Raw genomic sequence first — 24,643 nt, forward strand, 5'->3', positions numbered from 1 at the left:
AAAAAAAAAAACACCAAAAAGCACAACACCGGACATCATTTCTGCATTTCTCACCAGATGTGATCAACTATTTTCATATCTTCAAAGTTCACCTTTCGGCAAAAATAAACAAGAGTCAAAGCTTTCATGGTTGCAACAAGTGATTCCTACTGTTATCAGTATTAAAAAAAAAATTTTTTTGAAGTTAATAATGAAATATATATACCTATCTGCACTGACCCTTCTTTCCAAGATTGATCATGGTTAAAAAAATATAAAATAAAAAAACCACCACACTTTTCAGTTCACTATTAACCTAACTTTCCCCCATTTTGCAAAAATGACGACAGTTTTGTTTGTATTGCCACATCTTTTTCCCACAGTTCCAGAACTCCCAGACAACCAGGACAGCGCACTCTCCTTGACCTTGTAATCTCAATGGAACACACAACGCAAACATAAAAACTTCCATTCTGAACAATAACAAAAAAGAAAAACTATCTATTCTATAGAGTAACAAAAAGAAGATGAAAAAGACTGTTCTAAACAGTTACAAAAAAAGAAAGAAAAACCATTCATCCATTCTACTCTGCTGAAAACAATTTACATTACAAACATGTGCAACAGAGGAAGACCATAAGAGGCAGACATTTAAAAAAAAAAAACTACAAAAATATCACATTCAATTTGTCCTGCTTGTGTTTCTTCACTCTCCATTCATAGTTGTTAACAACAGAAAGGGTTTGAAAATATGTACAGAGATGAGGAGTACCCAAATATGAAAAAATAGCGGATCAACTGACACTAATAATTTAGAGGGGTGCGATACGCAATTTTGTACACCAACACAACCAGGTATGTAGTCGGCACATGCGAGCACACAGATGTATGTGCACTTCTGCGCATGCATTCATGCATGCACGCGCACAAGTGCATGCATGTACGCATGCACGATCACTTGAAAAACTCTCAGCGCCACACACGTTTCAACCAAGTGCACATAAATGCATGCAAACACGCACACACACATTTCAATCCAGCACGCATCCACACACATCCACACACTGCCCGCCTTTTCAACAATCACAGACATAGTGTTCCCATTCCACCCCTACAGCAATCCAACTATTGACTACCTCAGCTCCTCCTCTTCCTCCACCGTTTTCTCCCTGTCTCACTTTGGTTCTCTGACTCACTCATCTCTCTTCCACCCCACCCCTTCCTTTTCCCCATCCAACCTTTAAAAAAAAAAGAAGAAAAAAAGACCCCCCCACCCCCCTATCCCAACATACACCCAAAAAAAAACCCAACACAACCACAATCCCAACTCACCCATTCACTGTGGTATCACAATCACGTCCGACAAAATGTGTGTAGAAATTCAAATTTCACAAAAAAAAAAAGCCACAGGGGAGTCACTGTCAGTTATCCCCCCTCTCCAAACTGTTCTCTCGTCGGGGGCTCTCCTCCTTGTCCTTGAGGGAGGCCGATGCCGAGGGGGGTGCGGGCGTGGGTGTTGGTTGGGGGCCGGGTGCGGCAGGCTCCATGTTGGGCGGGTTGACAGGTTGGTGGTGCTGTAAGGCCTGCTGGTAGTTCTTCCTCTGCTTGTCCGCCTTGCGGAAGATGATGATCTCCTACACACACACACACACCCACACACACACGCACCAAACATGCAAACAGACACACACATACACACACCACAAGCTTCCACATATTAACTCGTTCTGCCTGATGCCCAAACAGCCCTCAGGCATTGAAGCCCACTGCCTCATACCTGTCAACTAAATGTAAACAATTAAGGAAAGGACACAACTCATAAAAAACTTCCAGGCAACTCATTCGACAGAAGTTTGGGTGCAGTTCAAGCATTTTTCAGATTTTTTTGGGGGGGCAGTGGGGTACAGGGCAAATTTTGTTAATGATTATACCAAGACAGTCATGTTTTACTACTTGTAAAGGATTAAATGAATTGTTCACAGCTGTTGTAAATATTGACATGTGAGGCAATATGTGAGTAATCTACACATTATAACATCATTTTAAAACCATCTAATATTATTGCTAAAACCTCCCAGGCTGCACAAGCTGCCATTCTCATAGTGCTGAAATTACATACATTACACAGATCATGCAAATTTTCTTTCCATACAGATTTTCTCAACGAGCGTCTCATAAAACAAAATGATTGTAACTCTACATTTCAGTTAACAGTTTAAGAACATAAACTGTATTTTACTTTGAAGTCTAGGACTGTTTGGGTTTTTGTTGGTTTTTTTGTTTTGTTTTTCGTTGTTGTTTTTTTCTTTTCCATCGAGTCTGACAGACTGTATACAGACTGTATTCGATGACATCTGTAACCATGATTTAACGAGCAAACCATGCTCACAGAAATACAAATTTTCTTTCCAAACAGATTTCTCCATGAGCCTCTTATAAGATGTAAAATGCTTACCTCAACTCTGTGCCAACTATATCAACTGAAACATTTTCTATATCTGACCAAAACTGACAGCCAAACCCTAAGTCAACTGCTTTCTCTCTTTTTCTTCTATTTGCTGGATCATAAAGGCTGCTAGAGATTCAGTGTTCAATAACTTTTTTTCCTCAATAGGTTCTTTTTTCTTTTTTTTTATACAATGTCAAGAATTTTGAAAAGGGATTTGTCTCTGTGGGTGTGGCTTTTTTTTTCTTTTTCTTTTTTGGCCTGTACCGGTTCACTTCAAATATTTAAAAAATGGCCAATTTGGGTGGAGTGATCTGTTCAGAATTTTTTCATCACATTTCTGCAAACAGTGAGTAAAAATTAAATTTCTTGTTAACATTTCTTTGTGGCGAGTATGTGCCTGTTGCAGAGTTTCTTCCCTTGGTTTAGCATTCCCCTGGTCTTCTTATCACCATTTCTTTGTGGTGTGTGCCTGTTGCAGAGTTTCTTCCCTTGGTTTGGTATTCCCATGGTCTTCTTATCACCATTTCTTTGTGGTGTGTGCCTGTTGCAGAGTTTCTTCCCTTGGTTTGGCATTCCCATGGTCTTCTTATCACCATTTCTTTGTGGTGTGTGCCTGTTGCAGAGTTTCTTCCCTTGGTTTGACATTCCCATGGTCTTCTTACTACCATTTCTTTGTGGTGTGTGCCTGTTGCAGAATTTCTTCCCTTGGTTTGACATTCCCATGGTCTTCTTACTACCATTTCTTTGTGGTGCGTGCCTGTTGCAGAATTTCTCCCCTCGGCATGGCGTTCTCACAGTCTTACAGCACAAAGCTGTGTGTTAGGAGAGGCACAGGGTTAACAAAATGTCCAGAGCCCACTGACCTGCTGTTTGAAGTACCTCCTCTCCTCCTCATCCACCAACACCAAGTTGAGGTAGTACCTGACGGAGAACTTCTTGTTGATGTCACGCATCGACGGAGTCAGCTCATACCCGCTCAGGAACAGACGGATGGGGATGGACTCCCCTGAGGGACACACACACATACACACACGGGGAGTAAGTATCATTACCTGTGACCTGCATACTACGTTATTCAATGGGGGAAACACACACACACACACACACACACACAGGGTGTTACCACCATTACCTGTGACCTGTATACCACTGTATGATAATGGGGGAAACACACACACACACACACACACACACACACACACAGGGTGTTACCACCATTACCTGTGACCTGTATACCACCGTATGATATCAGTGGGGGAAACACACACGCACACACACACACAATGTGATTCAAAATATCAAACCACCAAGAAAGCTTTATCATCTTATGACCAAGATTATTACGAAAACCTACACCCTATTTTGAAACCACAGTCTGATCTATGTTGCAGCTGTAGTGTACACTCAGCTCTCTCCTCTTACAATGTCAATTATATTTTTCAAACTAACATAACGTTCGTACCGACGTAATAATATTAACATTAATAAAACTGTTCGTACCGACGTAATACTAACACTAATAAACTTCCTATCTTCATTAACCAAACAATGTTATACATATGTTGTTCAGTTGTTCTGACCTCTGACAGGGGCGCCGTCCATGATCTCATACTTGGCTATTGTTTCGTTCTCGTTGAATGTGTTGGGTCCTGCAAGAACACACAGCCAACAAGCTTCAGTATTCAATAGTGCTAACATTACATCATAGACGGACAGGACCTTGATGACTGAAAATCATATATATCCCTTAATGGTGAGAGAGAGAGAGAGAGAGAGAATTTGTGGCTGAGTGTCTGTCTACCTCTGTGTGTCTAATTCTGTGTATGTATCCGTAAGTCTCTTTGTATATAAATGTTTGTATATATTAGTGTTGATCTGTCTCCCTCTGTGTTGTGTTATGTTGTGTGTGTGTGTGTGCTTGTTGTGTGTTAGCATATGAATACAAACTGTATCTCTCAGTGTGTATGTGTATAAAAGTCTTTGTAGATCTGAGTGTACACTGGCAACCCTCTGTCTCCATCTCTCTCTGAAATGGAATGTGTTTGTGTGGGTGGGTGAGGATATCTTTTTTCTATACTAGTGTATGTCCAAATCTCTTAATGCCTATAACTGTAAGTGAATGTCTACCCATCAAAAGTACTTACGCAAAAAAGACAATAGTTCATTTTGACAACATATGATTATTCCATATTAACAGATAATCATATTCATAAGATCTCTTCCCCTAAATGTCTGCAAAATAATGTCAAACTAATATAATAACTGAAATGTTACACATCACAAATCATAAGAAAAAAATAAATAAAATTTACTTGTTATAATGGTTTTCAGCTGTTACTGTTCTTGTGGTTGTTAAGTATGTATCTTTTCACATACATGAATGCTTAAGTAGAGATACAGACACCATTTTCACCATGTCATTTTATTCATTTTTCAAAGTAACGTTTCTTAATAAGCCATACATATCTTCTTTTTTTCTTTAATTCGTGAGGCAACTAAATATGTATTCTGATAATAAGAATCTATATATACCTTGAAACAATTCATTACAAGCTACAACATAAAACAGATATTTCACAAAACATCCCATTAGTAACTTTTTTTTTCAGAACTTTTCAATCTGAATTCAAACAGATTAATGATGTCATGCGTAATAATAATAATAATGGTATTTATATAGCGCTGAATCTTGTGCATAGGCAAATATAAGCGCTTTTGCACCAGTCATTCTCACGCACGCAATAGGTGATTGTTTTTTTCAGTATTTCACACTGTTTTCTATAATTCTCAGCAAAGAATGCAGTGTACAGAACAGTTCGGAGGAATTGGTGAAAAGCCAGAGACTCAGAAAGACAGAGAGAGAAAGACCAGACCAGACCAGAAAGAAACAGACAGACAGAGAAGCAGAAAAATATACACAAATGCATATAAACACAGAAACACTTAAGCAGGCAGAAAAGAGACAGGTACACTAACACTGTAACTAACAGACATAACAGGCCTGATGTTTAGAAGATTTATGACTGTTATATTTGAACTGATGACGATGATGATGATGATATGTGTGCGTGCGTGTGTGTGTGTGTGTGTGTGTGTGTGTGTGTGTGTGTGTGCCCGCGTGCATGTGTGTGAATATATATGTATGTGAATGTGCATACACTCAAGCACCTCCACACACCTATGAGCGCAAGCGAGTGTGCATGAACTCATAACTGTGCATGCCTGTGTGTATCTCTATTAGTGTGCAAGTGTGCGCAAGTGTGCATGACGCAAGTACGTACCAGCACGTACGTATAATGACATGTCAATCCCTCAAAGAAAACAGTTATGTCTATAACTATGATTACGATTACTGAACCTAGGAGTAAGTCAGCAGGTCAGTACACAAATTATTTTAAGCATTATATTAAGCTGGTCAGTATGTATAAATTATGTTGACCTGGGAGATTAGAAGAACCCTTCCTCGCCTTTCACTGACATGGTGCCTATGCTGGGTCCGAACCCAGGACTCTCAGTCTCAGAGTCAGACTGAAAAATCTAACACTCAACTGTAGAACTGTATGTCCGATTTGACAGATATATTCTACCTTCCATTCTTTCGACACGTGTACAAAGGAAAACACGTGTGCACACACACACACACACACACACACAAACACACATATTGCTGATATGCAATTAAAAAAATCTAAAAAAAACATTCAAACCTGTTAACTAAACAATTAACACCCAAGTCAGCGATTCATAACCACCTCATATTCAAAATTACAAATTTTTAAAATGGATACCTACAGTGAATACAATTTTCCTGTTGAATGTAGATAAATATATGCCACTTGAATTTATCTGATGAATTATTAGCTTATTTATTTCAACAGTACCTTTATCCCCAAATGAATCTGTTCTCATATTTAGCAATTAAATGTAAGTCCAACATTTATTTCTCTCTTTGCCTCTTGTTTGCCAGACCAAAATTTCACATCATTTGCAATGCTGAGAACCCCATCTTTCTACCTGTGTGACACACACACACACACAAAAAGAAAAAAAAAAAAAAAAAAAAACTAAAAAAAAAAAAAAAAATTTTTTCATTTGAGTGTAACAATATCTGCAACCAGAAACCTCATACATATTTGCAATCTTCCCACCCACTCCATCCATTCTTCCCAGCCCCAAACTTAAGTCACTATTCTGATCACCTCCTTTTCTGTCTTCACTCAAAAAAAATCTCCCTGACCAAAAAAAAAAAAAAAAAAAAAAAAAATGAGAACTGTTCCATACTAGGCCTGCTGACATGACCAGTCTCTGAATACCTGTGCCCGTTGTCTCTCGCTTTATGACTTGCAGTTCCATGTGCCTGATCTTAATGCGCACCAGTAGGAAATAAATCTTGCCCACTATCACGTCCTTATGATGATACCTGCACGCCAAGGGCACCAAAAAAAAAAAAAGTGCAGCTAATGCAGTTGACACTTTTAGTTAAGCACACCCACATCACGTCAAAACAGTACATGACAGTGATAATGTTAAAAATAAGCAATTAAATCGGGCAAGAAAGTGAGCGAATAAATAACACCAAACACAAACACCACAAAAGCACAATGAGGAACCAAGACACGTGAACATTCCTTCCACCTTGCAAAACTTCATTAGCCACAACATCCAACAGGAAGAAAACATCGTACAGTAAAAATGAATCAATAACAACAACAATCATAACCGAGGTAAAACAAACAAACCAAACAACAACAACAACAACAGAAATACATAAACCAGATATATATAACCAACCACCCCACAACCAACACTGATCAGCATGCACAGGAAAAACAATGCAAGGCACCAACGTCATGAAAGCGGCCAGTCAAAGCACGACCAGAAAGGATGAACACCAAGTTAAAACACTCAAGCACATCCGACCACCAAGTCAACTCTTTCTGCCCCATCAGTACAGCTAGAGTTCCCTCCCCCTGCCCAGCTGTGCAGCCGGGTGTGGATACAAATATGTGCATTGGAACAAATTTTCAGTGCAGTTGTAAACATGGCATGTGAATAAATATTAAATCATTTGAAAATGAGTTGAACTGAGATAGCCAAACATGAAAACTCTTTTCCCCATTGAGTGTAATGTTGTGAGAATACTCGTGAAGAGATACAGTATCATGAGTAACGGAGTATGCTTGTAAATGGGGAAGAATGAGTCAAAACAATCACTGAATAATTTCAGAACAAAGTCCAACATTATCCAACAAATTGCACACAGAGTGGACAACAAAAAATTGGAAAGAGAAAAAAAAAAGTGATTCACAAAATCAGGGGTGCAAGTGTCCAAATAATCCAGATCCGGAAAATTATGGGTTATGGGAATACCAGAACATATGAATTCTATATTGTTTAAAGTATGACATTTAAACATATTTTTGTTACTGCAAAACTGAAAAAAAAAAAAAAAAAAAAAAAAAGCCAATAAAAAGTAAGGACTAAGGAAGCCCTCATCGATTGGAATTTCAATAAACAGGCAAATTTCATGATTACCGGTATATCCAATGTTTTTCAACTTTTCCCTGTCTTCATCAAGACTTTCCGCCTAGGACAAATTATAACGAAATCTCATGATGCTGACTCGAATGTTCAGCAGGTTTATTCTAGTTCATTCAGAACTCTCTTTTTAATATAGGCATTCAATCTATATTATAAAAAAAAAAAAAAAAAAAAAAAAAAAGAAGAGGAAAACAGTGCAGTTTGGGTGATCATCCCACCATTTTATCTCTTTCCTTTCAACCGAGGACAGAAAATGGAATATGAACCTTCTTAAAATTGCAGCTTAACTGAATCTGCTGAACATAGAAGTTCAGTAATCCCGCAACAATCCAGAAACAATGCAAAGTAAATCTTGCCAATAAAGTGACAAACAAATCAGAAATATCCTGATCTGGTAATCTGGAAAACTTGCATCCCTAACAATGTTAACAGGGCAGAAAAAAAAAAAAAGACAAGTCAGAAATTCTCACTGTGAACAAGAGACTGAAAAAATACAACACAATCTATACAACTTGCAATAATTCACCACGACGGTTGGATGCTGAAAGAAGGAAAATGCAAACATCGATTCACATCATCCAGCAAAGATGAATGTTGTCACACAGGACACCAAAACAAGTTGTTAACATGCAAACTAAAAAATTAAAAAAATCAGTAAAAATTAAAATAAAAAAGGTGGTTATTAAAACATGCTGGTCATACACAACAAAACCAGACGTACGCTTCTTCCCAGCATCCAAAATTCTGTGTTGATGGAGAACTTATTTTGTTTATTTCTTATTCACTCGTTTCTCCAATTTCTTCCTGGCTCTATGTCTTTCAAACAGTCCTGACCATGCATTTACATGCACACATTAACATGTACATGCCATCACACACACAGGAGTGTGAGCAGACTGACACACGCACACCCTGTTGAAACTGGGATATATCCAACATGAATGTATCTATCACAGATTAAATACATGTGTTTTAGTATAAATCTGATCCTTTACATGTAGTCAGATACTTGAACACTCAGTTCTTTTGGCACATATGTTTTCAACCGCTCCCACATGCACACATACAGACATGTACAAACACACACACACACACACACACATAAACTACAATTCCCACCACCATGCTCACACCAACCAAATCCAAGCGAAATGCTAAAATCAAAACTAAATAAGCACTGAGTTACACTGTGTTCCCACAACTGGAAATGGAACCAAAAAAGAGAACAAAATCCACAAAACTTGAAAGAAAGTCACACTGACTTCTGAAATAAAATTCCAAAACTGTGAAGAAGAGAATGAAAACCTCTGGATTTCTTTTTTCTTCATCCATTTCATATATATAAAAAAATAAAATTAAAAAAAAATATATATATAATTATATATATATAAACTTTCATCATGCTGTCATTTAAGATTTTTTCAAAATTGTCTCCCTTCCCCTATGCCCTTTGTGTGTGTGTGTGTGTGTGCGTGTGAGAGAGCGTGTGTGTGTCCGTGCACGCGCGTGTGCATGCGTACTCTCACGACTGTCCAAGCATATGTGTGTCTATGTGTATCTGTTAGAAACTTCTTTTTTTTCTGAATCCGCAAGAATTAAAATGACAGGTTGCAACTGTTAGCATACTACAAAGTCTTCAGTGAACGTAATGTATCACGCAAGAACCCCACATGGAATCAAAATTAGCTTCTTCGAACAGAGTAACTTTTCCTTCCCCAACAACACGCTTCCTTTGAACCATCTTCCGTGTTTCCTTTCAAAACAACCAACCAACAACCCTCAAAAAAGTCAACAACCCAGAAGTCATTATTTTCACTTCTTTCTCTTCTTCACAGCCTTGACAGTGACACACCTGACCACCAAAAGGGCAACAGAGAAACAACAGCCCTGAGTTACCTGCTCCTGTGGTCTCCCTCTTAACTATGGCCAGCTCCATGTAGCGGATCTTGATGCGCACCAACAGGAAATATATCTTGCCCACTATCACATCCTTAAGGTGGTATCTACACGATGCAGGCACCACCACCAGCAGCAGAGAGACAGAAAGAGAGGGGGAGAGAGAGAGAGAGGAGGAGGAAGAAGAAAACAATTGTCAGATCATCAACAAAATGTGAATTGAGTGTGAGGGTGAGCGTGTGTGTGTTCTGTGCAATGACACCACTTTCATTTCAATGCACAATTATCTCATTCCAAAACTGAATTTCTGAAGACAGGAACACAACTGCAACCCCACAGAAACACCTGCACATCTGATTACACAGACACAGACACACACTTATATATAAATGAATAAATAAATAAAAAGGTCGTGACATCATGTACAGACAACACGCTGTTTCCTGGTAACACGTTCAGCACCTCAGAAACAAGCAACATGAAAAAAACAACAAAAACAAAAATGTAACTGTGCACCATTGTCACTGTGCTCAGACAAACAGGCTGTTTCCTAGTGACCACATTATTATTATTATTAGAACTAAACCACAAAATTAATAAATAAAATTCTAAAAAGGAATAAAAACATGTCACAGCGACTGTGTGTGCAGACAATCAGAGTCTCCAAATAACTCCTTCACCTCTCTCATACACACACAAAAAAATGAAAAAGACACACTTCTTTCAAGTATGCTGCTCATTATCAGGACCGGCACAAAAAAAGACATCATGCAGTCAATCAGCGTCAGTCAGCGTCTAACATATAATGTCTCTCAACTATCCACATTTCACATAATACACAACAAGTAACGTTGTCTTGCTTCCATGGATTTCATTTCTGGTCTCCTAAAAAAATCTGGGGGGAAATATTAAAACATCACACAGACACTGTGAAGAAACTGCAGAGAGGGGAATGTTTCACGACGGGCCCAACAGCCGAGTGGTTAAAGCGTTGGACTTTCTCAATCTGAGGGTCCCAGGTTCGAATCACGGTGACGGCGCCTGGTGGGTAAAGGGTGGAGATTTTTCCAATCTCCCAGGTCAACATATGTGCAGACCTGCTAGTGCCTGAACCCCCTTCATGTGTATACGCAAGCAGAAGATCAAATACGCACATTAAAGATCCTGTAATCCATATCAGCGTTCGGTGGGTTATGGAAACAAGAACATACCCAGCATGCACACCCCCGAAAGCGGCGTATGGCTGCCTACATGGCGGGTTAAAAATGGTCATACATGTAAAAAGCCACTGAACGTGGGAGTTGCAGCCCACGAACACAGAAGAAGAAGGAATGTTTCACATTATCAAAGCAGCATTCACACATGATTACTACATGAAATACAAAGCAAATCAATCACTTTCCAAAGATATGTCTAAGACACATGTTTAATGTTACAAGTACACCATGAAACAAAATGATTTGTCAACCTCAATATCAATGCCAACAGGTTAACAATTTTACTCCTTCTACAAAGCAACCAGAACAAGTGGATGCAAATTCATATTTTACTTTTCTTCATGTAAACTTTTGATGTGTTCTTGTGCATTTTCAAAATCAAACAATACAAATAAGACAAAAACAAGATGTCATCTGCATGTGCATGCATTAGTAGGTGGACGGGTGGAACTGGATGAGTGAGTGTGTCTCTATGTGTGCGTGTGTGTGTGTGTATCGTGTGTGTGTGTGCATCTGTGTCTGTGTGGCTGTGAGTGTGTGTGCGTCTGTATCTGTGAGTCTGTGTGTGCAGGTGTAGATCACAAGAAAATAAATAATCATTACATTTTTCTTCAGCCACAGAGAGAAGCATGTTCAAATTTTAACGCAGTCTCTAACCTTCACCTCTCATAGCTGAGCTCAAGCCAGACAAGAACTCAACAAATCTCAACTGTGCTTTTTACAATTTTTTTTTTTTATCCTGCGTTTGTTTAAATCATGCATGCTTAGGTGTGCTATCAAAATTGTACTGTATTACTCTTTTTGTCACAACAGACTTCTCTGTGTGAAATTTGGGTTGCTCTCCCCAGGAAGAGCGAGTTGCTACACTGACAGCGCCACCCTTTTTTTTTTCTGCCTGCAATTTTACTTGTTTTCCTACGAAAGTGTATTTTTCAACAGAATTTTGCCAGGGACAACCCTTTTGTTGCCATGGGATATTTTACATGCGCTAAATGCATGCTGACCATGGGACCTCAGTTTATCGTCTCATCCAAATGACTAGCGTCCAGACCACCACTCAAGCTCTAGTGGAGGGGGAGAAAATACTGGTGACTGCTGGTGTGATTCGAACCAGTGTGCTCAGATTCTCTCACTTCCTAGGCGGACGCGTTACCTCTAGACCAACACTCCACTCAATCACTAAATAAGACGTAACTGCTTTTGCTACTTCATGAGAAAAAGCGTTTCCATCCCTTTCTTGCTTTTTAGTTTGATAAGTCCTTTTTGTTGCACAAAGGCTGCTGAGCTTCCAAGTTATCTGATCATCGTTTTACCCACAAAAAACCAAAAAGAATATCTGAAACTGCAATTAATCACTCACTCTCTCTCACAAAAATTTGCACTGACTGAAAACCTCAGTAAGATTTGTATGACCATTCCCTTACATTATTTTTTCACTTGACACACACACAATTTTTTTTTCTTCAGTTTCCCCTACACTTCTTCATTTATATGTTACAAGTGGGAAAATGGGGTAACAGGTAGTTACTAGGCTGTGGGGAACATGATTCAACCAATGAAAAGAATGCAGGGAAACAAATAAAAATCAGTTTGGCTTTATTTTCTTGGAATAAAACCAATGTCTGTGAATGTATGAATGGATTCATATATCAGTTATATCCTGTTCTGTAAAGTGAAAAGGATTTTTTCACTGAAAAAAATAAACCAAACAAAACAAAACCAACAAAACCTATGATATTCCCAGCTCAGCCAATGATGGACTTACTTGCACTTGTTGTACTCAAACTCTATGTGCAGGCAGTCCTCTATCCCCACCTCCATCTTGATGCTGTTGTTCATTTCGGGGTACTGAGATAGGGTGTGCACAATAATGTCCTGCTCTTTCACCACGTCTGAAATTCGTTTGACGATTGTCACACGCAGAAAGTACCTGGTGCAAAACAGAAGTCATCAAAACTGTAAGTAACAGATGGATGCAAAAGTCCTGTGAGTATCTCCTGGTGGTCCCGGGTTCAATTCACAGTCAACTGTTCAGACCTGCTGTCTCAACCCCTTTCCTGTGTTTACGCATGCAGATTAAGTATGTACATTATAGATCCTGTAATCCATGTCAGCATTCCATGGGTAATGGAAACAAGTATACCCAGCATGCACAACCCCGGAAATGAAGTATGGTTGCCCTCATGGCAGGGTAAAAACAGTGACGTACATAAAACTTTCACTCATATATGTAGGAGTTGAAGCCCACAAAAGAATAGCTGTAACAACACTGAAAATGCCATGAAAACTTAGTAAACATGAATAAGCATTCCACCCAAGCAGTTCAACTAGACCTACAGCCTCTGAATAACCTGTGAGATCTCACAAGTGTACAGCAAATGTCATACTATACGAACACAATAAGAACAAAATGGTACAGTGAACCAGCAAAACTAGACTGTGCAAGTACATTATGCAGTATCACACTTACATCAGTTGGTTTTTAAGATTATGACGTAAGACAAACTCTTCAACTAATGTTGTTTAACACTCTATGTAGGTTGGTCGTCAGTTACAATAATGTAACAATAATATAACATGATGTTTTACAATTTTTTCATGGTGGGGGGTGTTGAGGGAAAGGAGTCATGAGGAGTTTGTCATTGTGGACAGGAGTCAGTATCTAGGTGCTGCTGTACCTCTAGTGAGAGGGTGGCTTAAGATTAGACAACCCTTCCAACACATTCGCAAGGTGTTTGTCCTGCCCTTTTACCTTAACCGAACGTTAGCACCGGTGTAGGATTCATAGGGCTTTTCCACTTGCTGGAATTCAAACGAGTAGCTCTGGTTGTGAGTAAGCTCCCCTGGCCGTGCCAATTCTTTGACGAGGGATGTGAATTCATGGTGGTTGCCCCTGTCATAGTAAAGTTCTGAAATCAATCCAATCAATGATTTGATTAAAATCCCTGCTACACACAAGTCTTGCTCATAAATGTTTCTCTCTTTTTTCTATCTTTCTCTAATTTGAAATTTTTGCTACAATTCAATAAGCCATATAGTCATGTCAAGGTTTTCTCATTTCCCAGCCACAAACGTTCCACTTAAAAACTTGTCCAGGGGATGGTTTACAGGAGATCTTCATGTAGCATCATGTTTCATAGTCATTCAATATTACAAATATACATATATATACAAAATAATAACAGTAAATTAAAGAAACTTGCAGAATTTGAGTGAGTTTGCATGCATGCTTCCATGCGTGTGTGTGTGTCTGCATGATCATGTCCGTGTTAAACAGGTAAGCATATGAAAATATAATCAAGTATGCATGAAAACATACAAAAATATCATCACATGTGCATGCAAAGTGCTTCCCACCCCCAACTCTTCCCGTACACCTACTGCCATTCCATTTTCTTTTCTTTTTTTTTAAGTAATACCATCAAAAATAACTTTTGTCTTTAAAGTTTCAAGCAAAATAAAGCTGAGAAAGAGAGAGAGAGAGAAAGAGATAGAGAGGCATGTAGATAGATACAGATAGATAGACACAAAGGTAGATAAATACAAATATACACTGCTACACACACACACACACACACACACACACACACACATATATATATATAATATATATATATATATTTTATATATATACATAAACATATATATATGATATTGATAAAATCAACATCTTAATCATAATCAATACAACATTCTCTCACACTCACAGAGAAGTGAAAACATATTTCCAACAACATCTTTTCTTGTAATAGTAATTGTTTTTGTTTGCATGTGTTACTCAGTTCATCTGAGGTGCCTAAATGTCAGCTTACCTATCTGACCGATGAATTCAATTTTGATGCCTTGGTGTTCTAACTTCGTTCCTGCTTTTTTCAGTGTGACGTTCACCTGCAAGTAATGATCATTGTGTCATAAAGCAATCTATAGCCAATCAAAAGCAAAAAGTTTATCAACAAAAACAACAACTAATATATGCATTGGAGGCATCCCTTAACTGCTATAAACTGATGAAACAAATTATTAGTGAAAAACTGATTAGGTGCAAAAAGTCTCTATAGCTTGACCAAAACAACCATTTCATTAACTATACTGTATACAATTTATACTTAGGAAAGCCTTATTGCGTTCTTCACAAAAACTGACATGCACACATGCTTGTCCATCCAGATATGCAGTAAAGGGAATTGTCTATGTTACGGATGAAATCATTCATTTCGAATTATAATTTATTAACAGTTTCAAAGATGCTATTATGATGATCTCAAAACTAAAGGAGGTGTGACCAAATATTAAGTTATATACAAAGACATGTTCTTGTGGGAGATTAGAGGAAGGGTATTCTTCGATACAGCCATGGCTGAAAAGAAAAAAGATGTGTGACAAATGTCAGCGCGGTGTGAAGGACGATTCATTCTTATGGTCTTCACCCGTGTTATGGATTTACTGTTGACACAAGAAGGGGCAATAAAATAGAAAGGTATTGAGGTCAAAGGTTACTGATGATTTAAAGATCATCATCATTTTGTACCTATGGCACTTTTCTTTTAATGAACAAAATCCCAATTCTGACAAGTACCGCAAACGGTACCTGCAGCAATACACTCAGCATCTAAGTGTAGGTCTTCAAACATTTTACACTGATATTCTGTGCAGTTGTCCCAGATCATATCAGCATACTCAAAGATCAAGACAATGAAGGATCTACACATAGTTTCCAGAGCCCCTCTCATCAGCTCGTACTTCAATGAATGAAGACAGATGATCAGTAATGCAGCCTTTCTGATGATGCTGTCTATGTGGTCACCCCATCTACAATTACTCTGTAGAATGACTCTTAGGTGCTTGTGCTGATTGTGCTATGTAAGGTGACATTTCCAAAAGTAAGGTCGTAACATACTATGTTTCCCCAAAGTACATCTAGTAGTTCTGTTTTAGATTCACTAAATTTAACTTTCCATGTATCAGCTAAAACATCTGTTTTATTTAAGTCAGCATGCAGAGTTTCTTTTCTCATAACATAGCTTCTGAATGCAAGAGACAAGCTCACATCATCAGAAAGTAATTTAATATCAGATCCAATATTACAGACTACATACATCATTGATAGAGACTAGAAATAACAGTGGACCAAGAACAGATCCTTGTGGTACACCCTGAGGGAGTTATATTTTAACTGACTAGTACCTGTTTAAGGGATAATCTCGAAACCAAAGTTTGCCTCTGATACCAATTCCAGCTTAAGTAAAAGGCCCCTGTGCCACATGCAATTAAAAGCTTTAGATTATATATATATATATATATATATATATATATAATTAAAAACACAGACTGAACAGGAATACTTTCATCATAATTATTCATTAACCAGCAGAGTGCCAATAAGACGTCAGATGACGTCCAACAAAAAGTATGGCCATAGTGCCTATAAGACGTCCACTGTCGTCCTGCATATGTTCCGATTTTTCCCAAACTGGAGTTTGGTTCAATTCACATAAACAGACTCTGAACAGTTAGTTTGATGTGTCTGGATTATAAAAAATACTTTTTAAATGAACATACATCAGGTAGAAGACCCCTTTCTACTCAATAATAATTTGATGACTGACCACGTGATACGCCCATGGAAAAGGGGGTTGCACCATGTGCAAAAAAATGTGTTGAAAACTGTATCCAGTAAAGCAAGTAGTCACAGTCAACAGATTTACACAATTCTGAAAGCTCTGCTTGTGATTATGGGCAGCTTTTGCGATGGAGAAGGATCGCTCTTGTCTGATGATTGGTTTGAAAACAAAGATGACTGACAATAACAGTGATGAAACTGACAGCCCATTTGATGATAATGCAGTCCGTCCAGCCAATCAGACAGCGTTTTTCAACAACTAGCTATGAATGACAGAATACGTGCAGCGAGAGTTGGAAGAAGGGGAGGAGAGGGAGAGGAGTGATTAAGACGACAGGTCGAATGCCAGCCAGAGGTCATCAAGGGGGCATCACTTTTGGGAAGAGTGTACTCACATTTCAAAGCAGACAGAAGGGAATCGACAGCCACCAATGCCCAATGATTTTCACGAAACGCAGGGCTGAACCTGCACTGGCCGTGAAACATGTGCTCTTTGTTTTTAATGCTTTTTTTCCACTGAATCAGCTGGATAACTTGTTTGAAGAGGTGGCAAGCCTGATGCCCAGCAGACATTTTAATTGGCCCACGTGCAACTTGAAAGGAGAGAACGTTATCAAAGAACTCAGCTCAGTTTCTGAGACCATGATTGACCTTTTACATTGACTTTACCCACCTCTGTCATTGTTGAGGCAGTGATTTACTTACACGTCTGCACGAGCTGTGATCTGTTTTCATAAACTTGTAACCTGTTTTAATTTCTTCTACAGGTATAATCTGACAATAGGCATGCTATTTCTAGCTGTATTTTGTTTCTTTTCTTTATGGATGTCATTATGTAGAGGTGGAAATAAATTTTTTTGTTGCACAAAAATTATTATCTTGATAAATTTTACATGACTTACATTGTTACAATCAACCTAACTGGGGAAAAAAGCCCAGAAGCAGAATCTACACTCATTTTCCTTCACTGAACGCTGACATGAATTACAAAGGGGGTTCAAAGCACAAGCAGGTCTGTACCCACGCTGATCTGGAAATAGAGAAAAAAAAAATCTCCACCCTTAATCTGTCTGGTGTCCATAACGGAATCCAACATTTACCCTAGGACTGAGAGTCCAATGCAATAAAGAGTCTGATTATTCAGCAACTGTGCCTGTCCAGTTTTTTCTCACCTTTCCAGATACTGTCTCCCCATCAAAATACAGGTAATACCGCTCTTTCTTTCCATCTTCTGTTTTGATTTCTGCTGTTTTCCGTGTCTCCTGTCCGTCCAATACAATGTCCACCTCCGCAGTTTGTCCAAAGCCGAAGAAACTCTGAAACAATCAGCAGAACTGAAAGTAAAAGGGTTTATTCATGACTCACTGAGTCAATATAGCTGGGTAAAACTGCCTGTCTTCTTGTTCCAGCTCAAACATAACAAATACAAATACTACCATCCCCATAACCCCCCCACACACCCCCGAAAAAGAAAAGAAAAAAGAAAACCAACTAAGCAAACAAAATGAACAATTTACAAACTGTTTATTTGATATGTCATTATAGCTGTCTTCAATGTTAGTAAATGTTATTGTTACACATGATGCACAAACATGCACACTCCCCCTCCACCCTCGCCCCAACACATCACTCTGCAACATGGTCATAGGCACATTCCCCCCCACACATATACTAATATAGTCACACAGTCACACACACACACACACACACACACACTTCTCTCAGTCAAATAAGTCACTGTTACATGCTCTTACATGGTAACTTATAATTTAGGTACTAGACACAGTGTCATCACTGAAATGAACCTGTGAACATTTTCTCATTTTATGTGAGTATGACTGCAAGCCATTATTTTCAGTTGAATTTCTTCACACTTTGGAATATGTCTTTCTTTTTTCTTTTCTTTAACCTTACTTTCACACGCTATAAACACAAACTTTAATCACATGCACAGATCATGTTATGGTTTATGACTAAAGATTTGTGTTTCAATCTGGCAAATATTGTAACTGTCCAATGTTTCCCTTGAATTTTGTTAACTTTATTGAAAGGCTAACAGACAGTAGGAACGCACTATTCATTTCATTATAGCTTCTCACAGAAATAATATCTCATCGGCTTGGTAGGCTGTTATCGTAATATGATGCAATGGAAAGCGTGGCAGATTTTCGAAAACACAAGTCTGCCAAATTTATCCTGAATCTGTTGATGTCACATGACTATCTGATTGGAAACCTCCCCTCTCTTCGTTAACTCAACATAGAAAAGGCAGCACTCAGAAAAGGAAAGTAGTATCGTCTTATCACCAACAGACATTTCTGGACAGAACATGCACTTGATGAACATGTTCAAAGAATGTATACAGAAACGAAACCTAGCTTACCATGGTCGCTTGAGGGTCCCTCCTCCCGAGAGTTCGCAAGATGTCTGCAACAATTTCGTGCAGACGATATTTTTTAAAACAGTGGAAATATTGATTATGCTTCGTATGTGATATCTTAATATTACTTTACAACACTAAGTTGGAGATTTTTTCTGTGTATTAATCACTAAACTGAATGAAAGTAATTATTTTCTTGTGGTTTTCAGTGTATCCGGTTTCCGTTAAATAACCCGGAAATACAATGAGAGCCGCTGGCGTTATAACTCCGCCCACTCGCAGTGATAATGACGTTGAGTTTTATTCCCATAATTAATTCTTTCTCTTTTTATGGTTACAGAGAAACAATGCGACAGTATTATAATGTTGTACTGACGGTCACAGAGGAAGAGTGAACGAATTTATCCCCAACCCCATTACCCCCGACCCCCAAAGAAAAATCCAAGGCAACAAAGTTAATGTTTGTATTTGCTCAGTATTTGTCTTGCTTTTCTGTCTCTGTCTCTGTGTGCGTGTGTTTCTGTCTGTGCGTCTAGCTGTGTCTTTTGTGTATGTGTGGCTGTCTGTGTTTGACTGCATGTATCTGGGTGTGTTTGTTTCTCACACACACGCACACACACACACACACATACACATGCGCATGCGAATGAGTGAAATAAGTCCATCTGATAAGCACTGATGTAGGGGTGGCTATCGAAAAAATCACTCGGCAATTGTCACTATAATAACTTGGTTTGCTCGATCTCATAGCATCCACACACCCCTCAAATCACACATCAATCCCAAAGATCTCTCTCTCTCTCTCTCTCTCTCTCTCTCTCTCGGTGTGTGTTACGTGTTTGTTTCTTTCATTTTGTTCTTCTTTTTTTTTTCCTATGCACTTTTACTAACACCATGCTAGTGCCTGTATGCCATGTGTGTGTGTGTGTGTGTGTGTGTGTGTGTTGTTTTGTTTTGATTTATGTATATTTTTTCTTCTGTTATGTATCTCTACTAACACTATGCTTTCATTTTTTTCAGTAAATATTGTGAAGTATAGACCCTATTCAGGGCGGGGACTGGATGTAAAAAAAAAAAAAGCACACCAGTGCTTATCTATTATCCTCGAAATAAAGAATTTGTCTTGTCTTGTCTTGTCTTGTCTCCCTCTCTCTCCTTCTCTCTCTCTCACGCACTGGCACGCGCACCCGGCACACACACACACACACACACACACACACACACACACACACTGACATACGATCGTGCGCGCACTGCACGCACATACTAGTACGGGACACTGACGTCAAAAAATGAAAAGATATCGAGCTTGTATGGTTTTCCCCTGTGTGCAGTGCGCACGTCTTTTTTTTTTTTTTTCTTTTTTTTTCGTGGTTTTTGTTCTTTCTTTCTTTTTTTTCTTCCTGTTTTTCTTTTTTATTCAGTGTCTTCTTCATTGGTGTTTTCTCCCCCTACCTATATCAGTTGAAAACGTGTTTTTGTGGGGTTTAAAAAAAAAATTTTTTTAACACGAACACTGATATGATTTTGCACGTTAAATACCCGGGCGTTGAATTAGTAGTCGTATCAGAATTTTTGTTTGGCGTGGTGTTATTCATGTGTGTGTGTGTGTGTGTGTGTGTGTGCGTGCGTGTGTGCGTGCGCGTGTGTTTATGTCTGCATGGGAGAGAGATGGGAAGTCACTGAGTGCTGATCGTAGTAATATGAGGAATGCTGCTACAACTGCTGCTGTCTCGAGATCTACTTCTGCATTTACTGCGAACATGTAACATTCACATCTTCCAGGCACAACTGCATGGGGCATTTTAATGTAGGCTATGTGCGATGTTGCTCAAATTAACTAAGTACCAAGCCCGTGTGTTTCAGGCTTTTTGTATAGTACCTTTCCCTTTGCCCTTCGAGAGCGTAACATCTTTACCATCGGTCATTACCAGATAGGGTTTGGGTGGCTATGATTCAATATTTCCATCTTGTGACTCCTGATGTAGACGATAAACGCGATCAGATTCAGTGGTGTCTGACTTTAAAGGGCGAAGTTCGTTTAAGAACTGTGGAAAACGTGAACGATAGGAAGGAATGAGTGATAGGAATGGGCAGCTTTCATGGCTGGTGCTGTGGTCAGCTTGTGGAATACCTGTGTATCTGGAATGCACGTGTTTTGTTGTTGTTGTTTTGGGGTTTTTTTTTTGTGTTTTTGTTGTTTGTTTGTTGTTGTTGTTGTTGTTTTGGGGGGAGGGGGTTTGGAGGGGGGGGGGGGGGGGTTACAGTGTTTGTTTGTTTGTTTGTCAGTTGTTTGGTTTTTTTCGCAAGTCTGTTCTCGCCTTTGCGTCTTCCACTTTGTCGTATCGCAGACTTTTACAGTAATGCTAAAGTGAGACTTTACCGAATTTTACCATACGACAATTAATTTGCTGGAGGCACCGAGACACAATCAGCGCCGGTTGGGTGTCTGGATATTTAATTGATCCAGTTTCACCAGTGAATGGGTTCAAGGCAACCATTTGGCATGGTGCTGTGTCTTTGGGAAAGGCACCCCACTCCCGATTTTTCTCACTTCACCCAAATGGGAATGAAACTTCAGAACTTCCCTGTGAATGGAAGGAGTTACCACTCTTTACTGTTTGTTGGTCATTATTTTTTATTCTCCAAGCCTCATTGTTTATTCGTTTCAAGTAAAAATTAATTAAAAAAAAAACAAAAAAAAACGCAACTATGTGTTTCTTCTGTATTGTCCGTATATTCTGTATAGCTTATTCGCTATGCCAGTCCATAATAATTGCTAATTTGTGTTTGCACATTTCTTCGGTCATTACTGCTATGTGTTCATGATCGGTAAAAGGACAAGCCCGGCGCTTCCTTTTCTTGAGGAAGTGTCTGGGTTTCTTCAATGTGCCTTTTATTTTACCTGTGTACTAGCTGAATCGGTAGAATAAGCAGCACTGACTTGAAGTTGTGTACCTTGTGAATGGAGGGAGTTACCACTCTTTACTATTTGTTAATCATTATCTCAAGTTGTTCTCCTGGCCTCATTGTTTATTCATTTCAGTTTGGGAAGGTTAAAACTGTGGAAGGAGAGGAATGGGCCCTGCCTTCCATCACCAAGTCCTAGACTCGGTGGAATTTACTGCCCCAGTGACTGTATAACGATATGGGGCTTTCAACCTTCATTTACCACTGTTGTGAGCTACCTTACGCAGAAAGACTAGAACGACTCGGCCTGCCTAGCCTGGAACACAGACGACTCAGAGGGTATATGACAGACACCTTCAAGTATGACCACGGACTCCACAGAACTGAAAAACCAAAACTTGAAACTGCAGAGGAATCAGGCACCAGAGGAAACGCGAAGAAACTGTTCCCGCACCACACCCACTGCGACACCAGGAAACACTTTTTCAGTGAAAGGGTCACCAAGACATGGAACAGTCTCCCAGACGAAGTGGTCTTGGCACCGTTGGTGAATGCCTTCAAAAGCAGACTGGATGTCTACTGGAAGAACAAGCCAGACAAGTACAATCCGTCTTGCCAATAAGCCACGCATGCAAAGTTTAGTATGTACAACTGATGACCCACACGGAGCGATGAACAGGTCTTCAAGACCTAAAACATCGTACAGTTCAAGTTCAAGTTGTAAATATTCAATCTCTGTAACTGAAATGTTTTTATGATGATTTGTGTTAATAATCATACCCTCCCTGTTCCATGCATTTTAACAATTATATTTTATTTCTCAGTCTGGAATGTTCTGAAGCACATGATTAAGAATCACAAAACTTCTCCCACAGTATCATGTAACTTTGGAAAGAGCATCTACACAACTGGGTCAGTATGGATTTTGAAGAATTTTCAGATAAATGTCAGTTCTGGGTCTGGGGTCAGCACTCATGGCTAGCAGTGAAACCATTTCCTCCTTGTTTGTTCGTACTGTTTGTGCTTAGCACCTGCTAGAATGAGATTGTGCACGAATCTGTCAAGTACCCTGTTTGTAAGTAAGTTTGTAGAGCATTACACAGTGGTGTCTTTATTAACAAAACTGAACTTGTCATTTTCACATGACTTCCATTTGTTACCAAATTGAATACATGTAGTTTCAAACTCCAGTTGCAGTCCATTTCACAGTACTGTTTCAAAAGCTTGTGCTCACCCATAAAAGTAATATAACTGTTCAATTTGATTAATTAAAAAAAAAGTTGTGAAGTGTAATAAAACAAACTAAACAGATATGTACATGAACAGAAGCAGCTTCAAAATCGTTGGGATGGTTATTTTATCTCTGGTATTCCCGGCATCTTGTTACTTCTTTGAGTGTCGTACTTTTGTGACAAGGCAGAAAGGTCAGTAGGACACATTGCCCTTGTGAGTCATGGTGTGTGTGTGATATAACTATTCCAAGTTTTCCTTGTCCATAACTTGACAGTTTTTCTCTCATTTTTGTGTTAATGAGAAAGAGAATGAGAATGTGAAAAAAAGTGATCTAACAGGCATGTATACAATTCATATTTTCAGGTTCTTGAAGGACCCTCCCTTTGGTTTGTGATATATTTGGTGAAAGCAGTCTTTTAATTGTTTGGTTTTGCTCTGTATCATGTGTTTTCCTTATCAACCGATTTCTTACCGTGAAACTGGCATTGCTTTTCTTTCTCCAAATGCCTTAAGAAATTATTTTCTTTGGACTTGCCCAAGAAATTATCAGGATTTTGTTCTGATAGGCACACAAATAAACCAGCATAGGTTCAGTGGAGTGGACCTAAAATAATTTTAAAAAAAGAAAGAAAAAAATCAACTTGCACAGAACTTTGACTATTGATTGTCCTGTTTCATATGCTGTTCTTTTAACCTCAATGTTAATATTCCTGTTCCTTACAATCAGTTATTTTCATTCATTAAAAAAAAAGACAAAAAAAAAAAAAGACTTAAGACTGTGACACTTCTGCACCATTTCTCCTCTACATCTAGTGGATACCAAGATGTTAAGAGGTAAATCACTAGAGTTGACCTGCTTGGAGGTGCAATTCAGTTCGTTTCTCTACAAGGTGTCACTGCATTCAGGCAAATCCATACTCACTGCCTCACATCTGCTATGCAGATGCCTGACCAGCAGTCCCTAGGCCTTGAGTGCATGCATATGTATTTGTGTACCTATCTGAGTGGATTTCTTACGTATAATTTGGCCAGAGGACAACACTTATGCTGCCATGGGTCCTAGGTTCGATTCCAGCAAGGACCATGATTTTAACCACCAATCCCCTCTGCTAGACCTTGTGCAGTGGCCTGGTTGCTAGTTCTTTGGATAAGATGAGAAGGTCCCATGTGCTGCATGCACCCAGCAAGCTTATATGATCCCATAGCAACTAAACAGTTGCCCCTGGAAAACAATCTGTAGAAAAATCTATGAACACATACGTCACCACAATATATAACACATATCTACAGATAAAGACAACAACAAGAAGAAGGATGGTGTCAGATTGTGGCGACACACTTTTTCCCTGCAAAGCAGCCTGAACTGAATGCAGAAGTATGTGGCTGAAGTATACAGTACAACATAACACAACCATAAC

The 24,643-nt window shown here is 38.9% G+C and overlaps 1 protein-coding gene across 3 annotated transcripts; it reads right to left on the minus strand.

The window, feature by feature from the left end:
- Window positions 1-1,259: 1,259 nt before the first annotated feature.
- On the minus strand, window positions 1,260-19,275 carry LOC143300962 (vacuolar protein sorting-associated protein 26B-like). Of its 3 annotated transcripts, XM_076614913.1 has the most exons (10): window positions 19,086-19,275; window positions 17,875-18,018; window positions 14,895-14,970; window positions 13,835-13,991; window positions 12,848-13,012; window positions 9,866-9,972; window positions 8,496-8,510; window positions 4,009-4,077; window positions 3,292-3,434; window positions 1,260-1,613 (listed from the first exon to the last, which is right to left on the minus strand). In XM_076614913.1, the coding sequence occupies exons 1-10, from the start codon at window positions 19,086-19,088 to the stop codon at window positions 1,401-1,403; spliced, it is 1,092 nt and encodes a 363-aa protein (XP_076471028.1). In that variant the 5' UTR covers window positions 19,089-19,275; the 3' UTR covers window positions 1,260-1,400. The 3 variants fall into 3 exon arrangements, with proteins under 3 accessions (XP_076471028.1, XP_076471030.1, XP_076471029.1); XM_076614915.1 differs by lacking the exon at window positions 8,496-8,510; XM_076614914.1 differs by lacking the exons at window positions 8,496-8,510; window positions 9,866-9,972 and adding an exon at window positions 6,742-6,848 and having other exon boundaries at window positions 1,261-1,613; window positions 19,086-19,273.
- Between the last annotated feature and the right edge of the window lie 5,368 nt (window positions 19,276-24,643).

This window comes from Babylonia areolata, chromosome 27 (genome assembly GCF_041734735.1).
Source record: "Babylonia areolata isolate BAREFJ2019XMU chromosome 27, ASM4173473v1, whole genome shotgun sequence".
Classification (NCBI taxonomy): Eukaryota; Metazoa; Mollusca; class Gastropoda; order Neogastropoda; family Buccinidae; genus Babylonia; species Babylonia areolata.

What these genes read in the sequence shown, in the direction of transcription:
- LOC143300962 (XM_076614913.1), bottom strand. An exon ending in TGAATTCATCGGTCAGATAG is followed by an intron (nt 13,992 to 14,894) that starts GTAAGCTGACAT and finishes GATTGATTTCAG; the next exon opens with AACTTTACTATGACAGGGGC. An exon ending in TTTGAGTACAACAAGTGCAA is followed by an intron (nt 9,973 to 12,847) that starts GTAAGTCCATCA and finishes TGCATCGTGTAG; the next exon opens with ATACCACCTTAAGGATGTGA.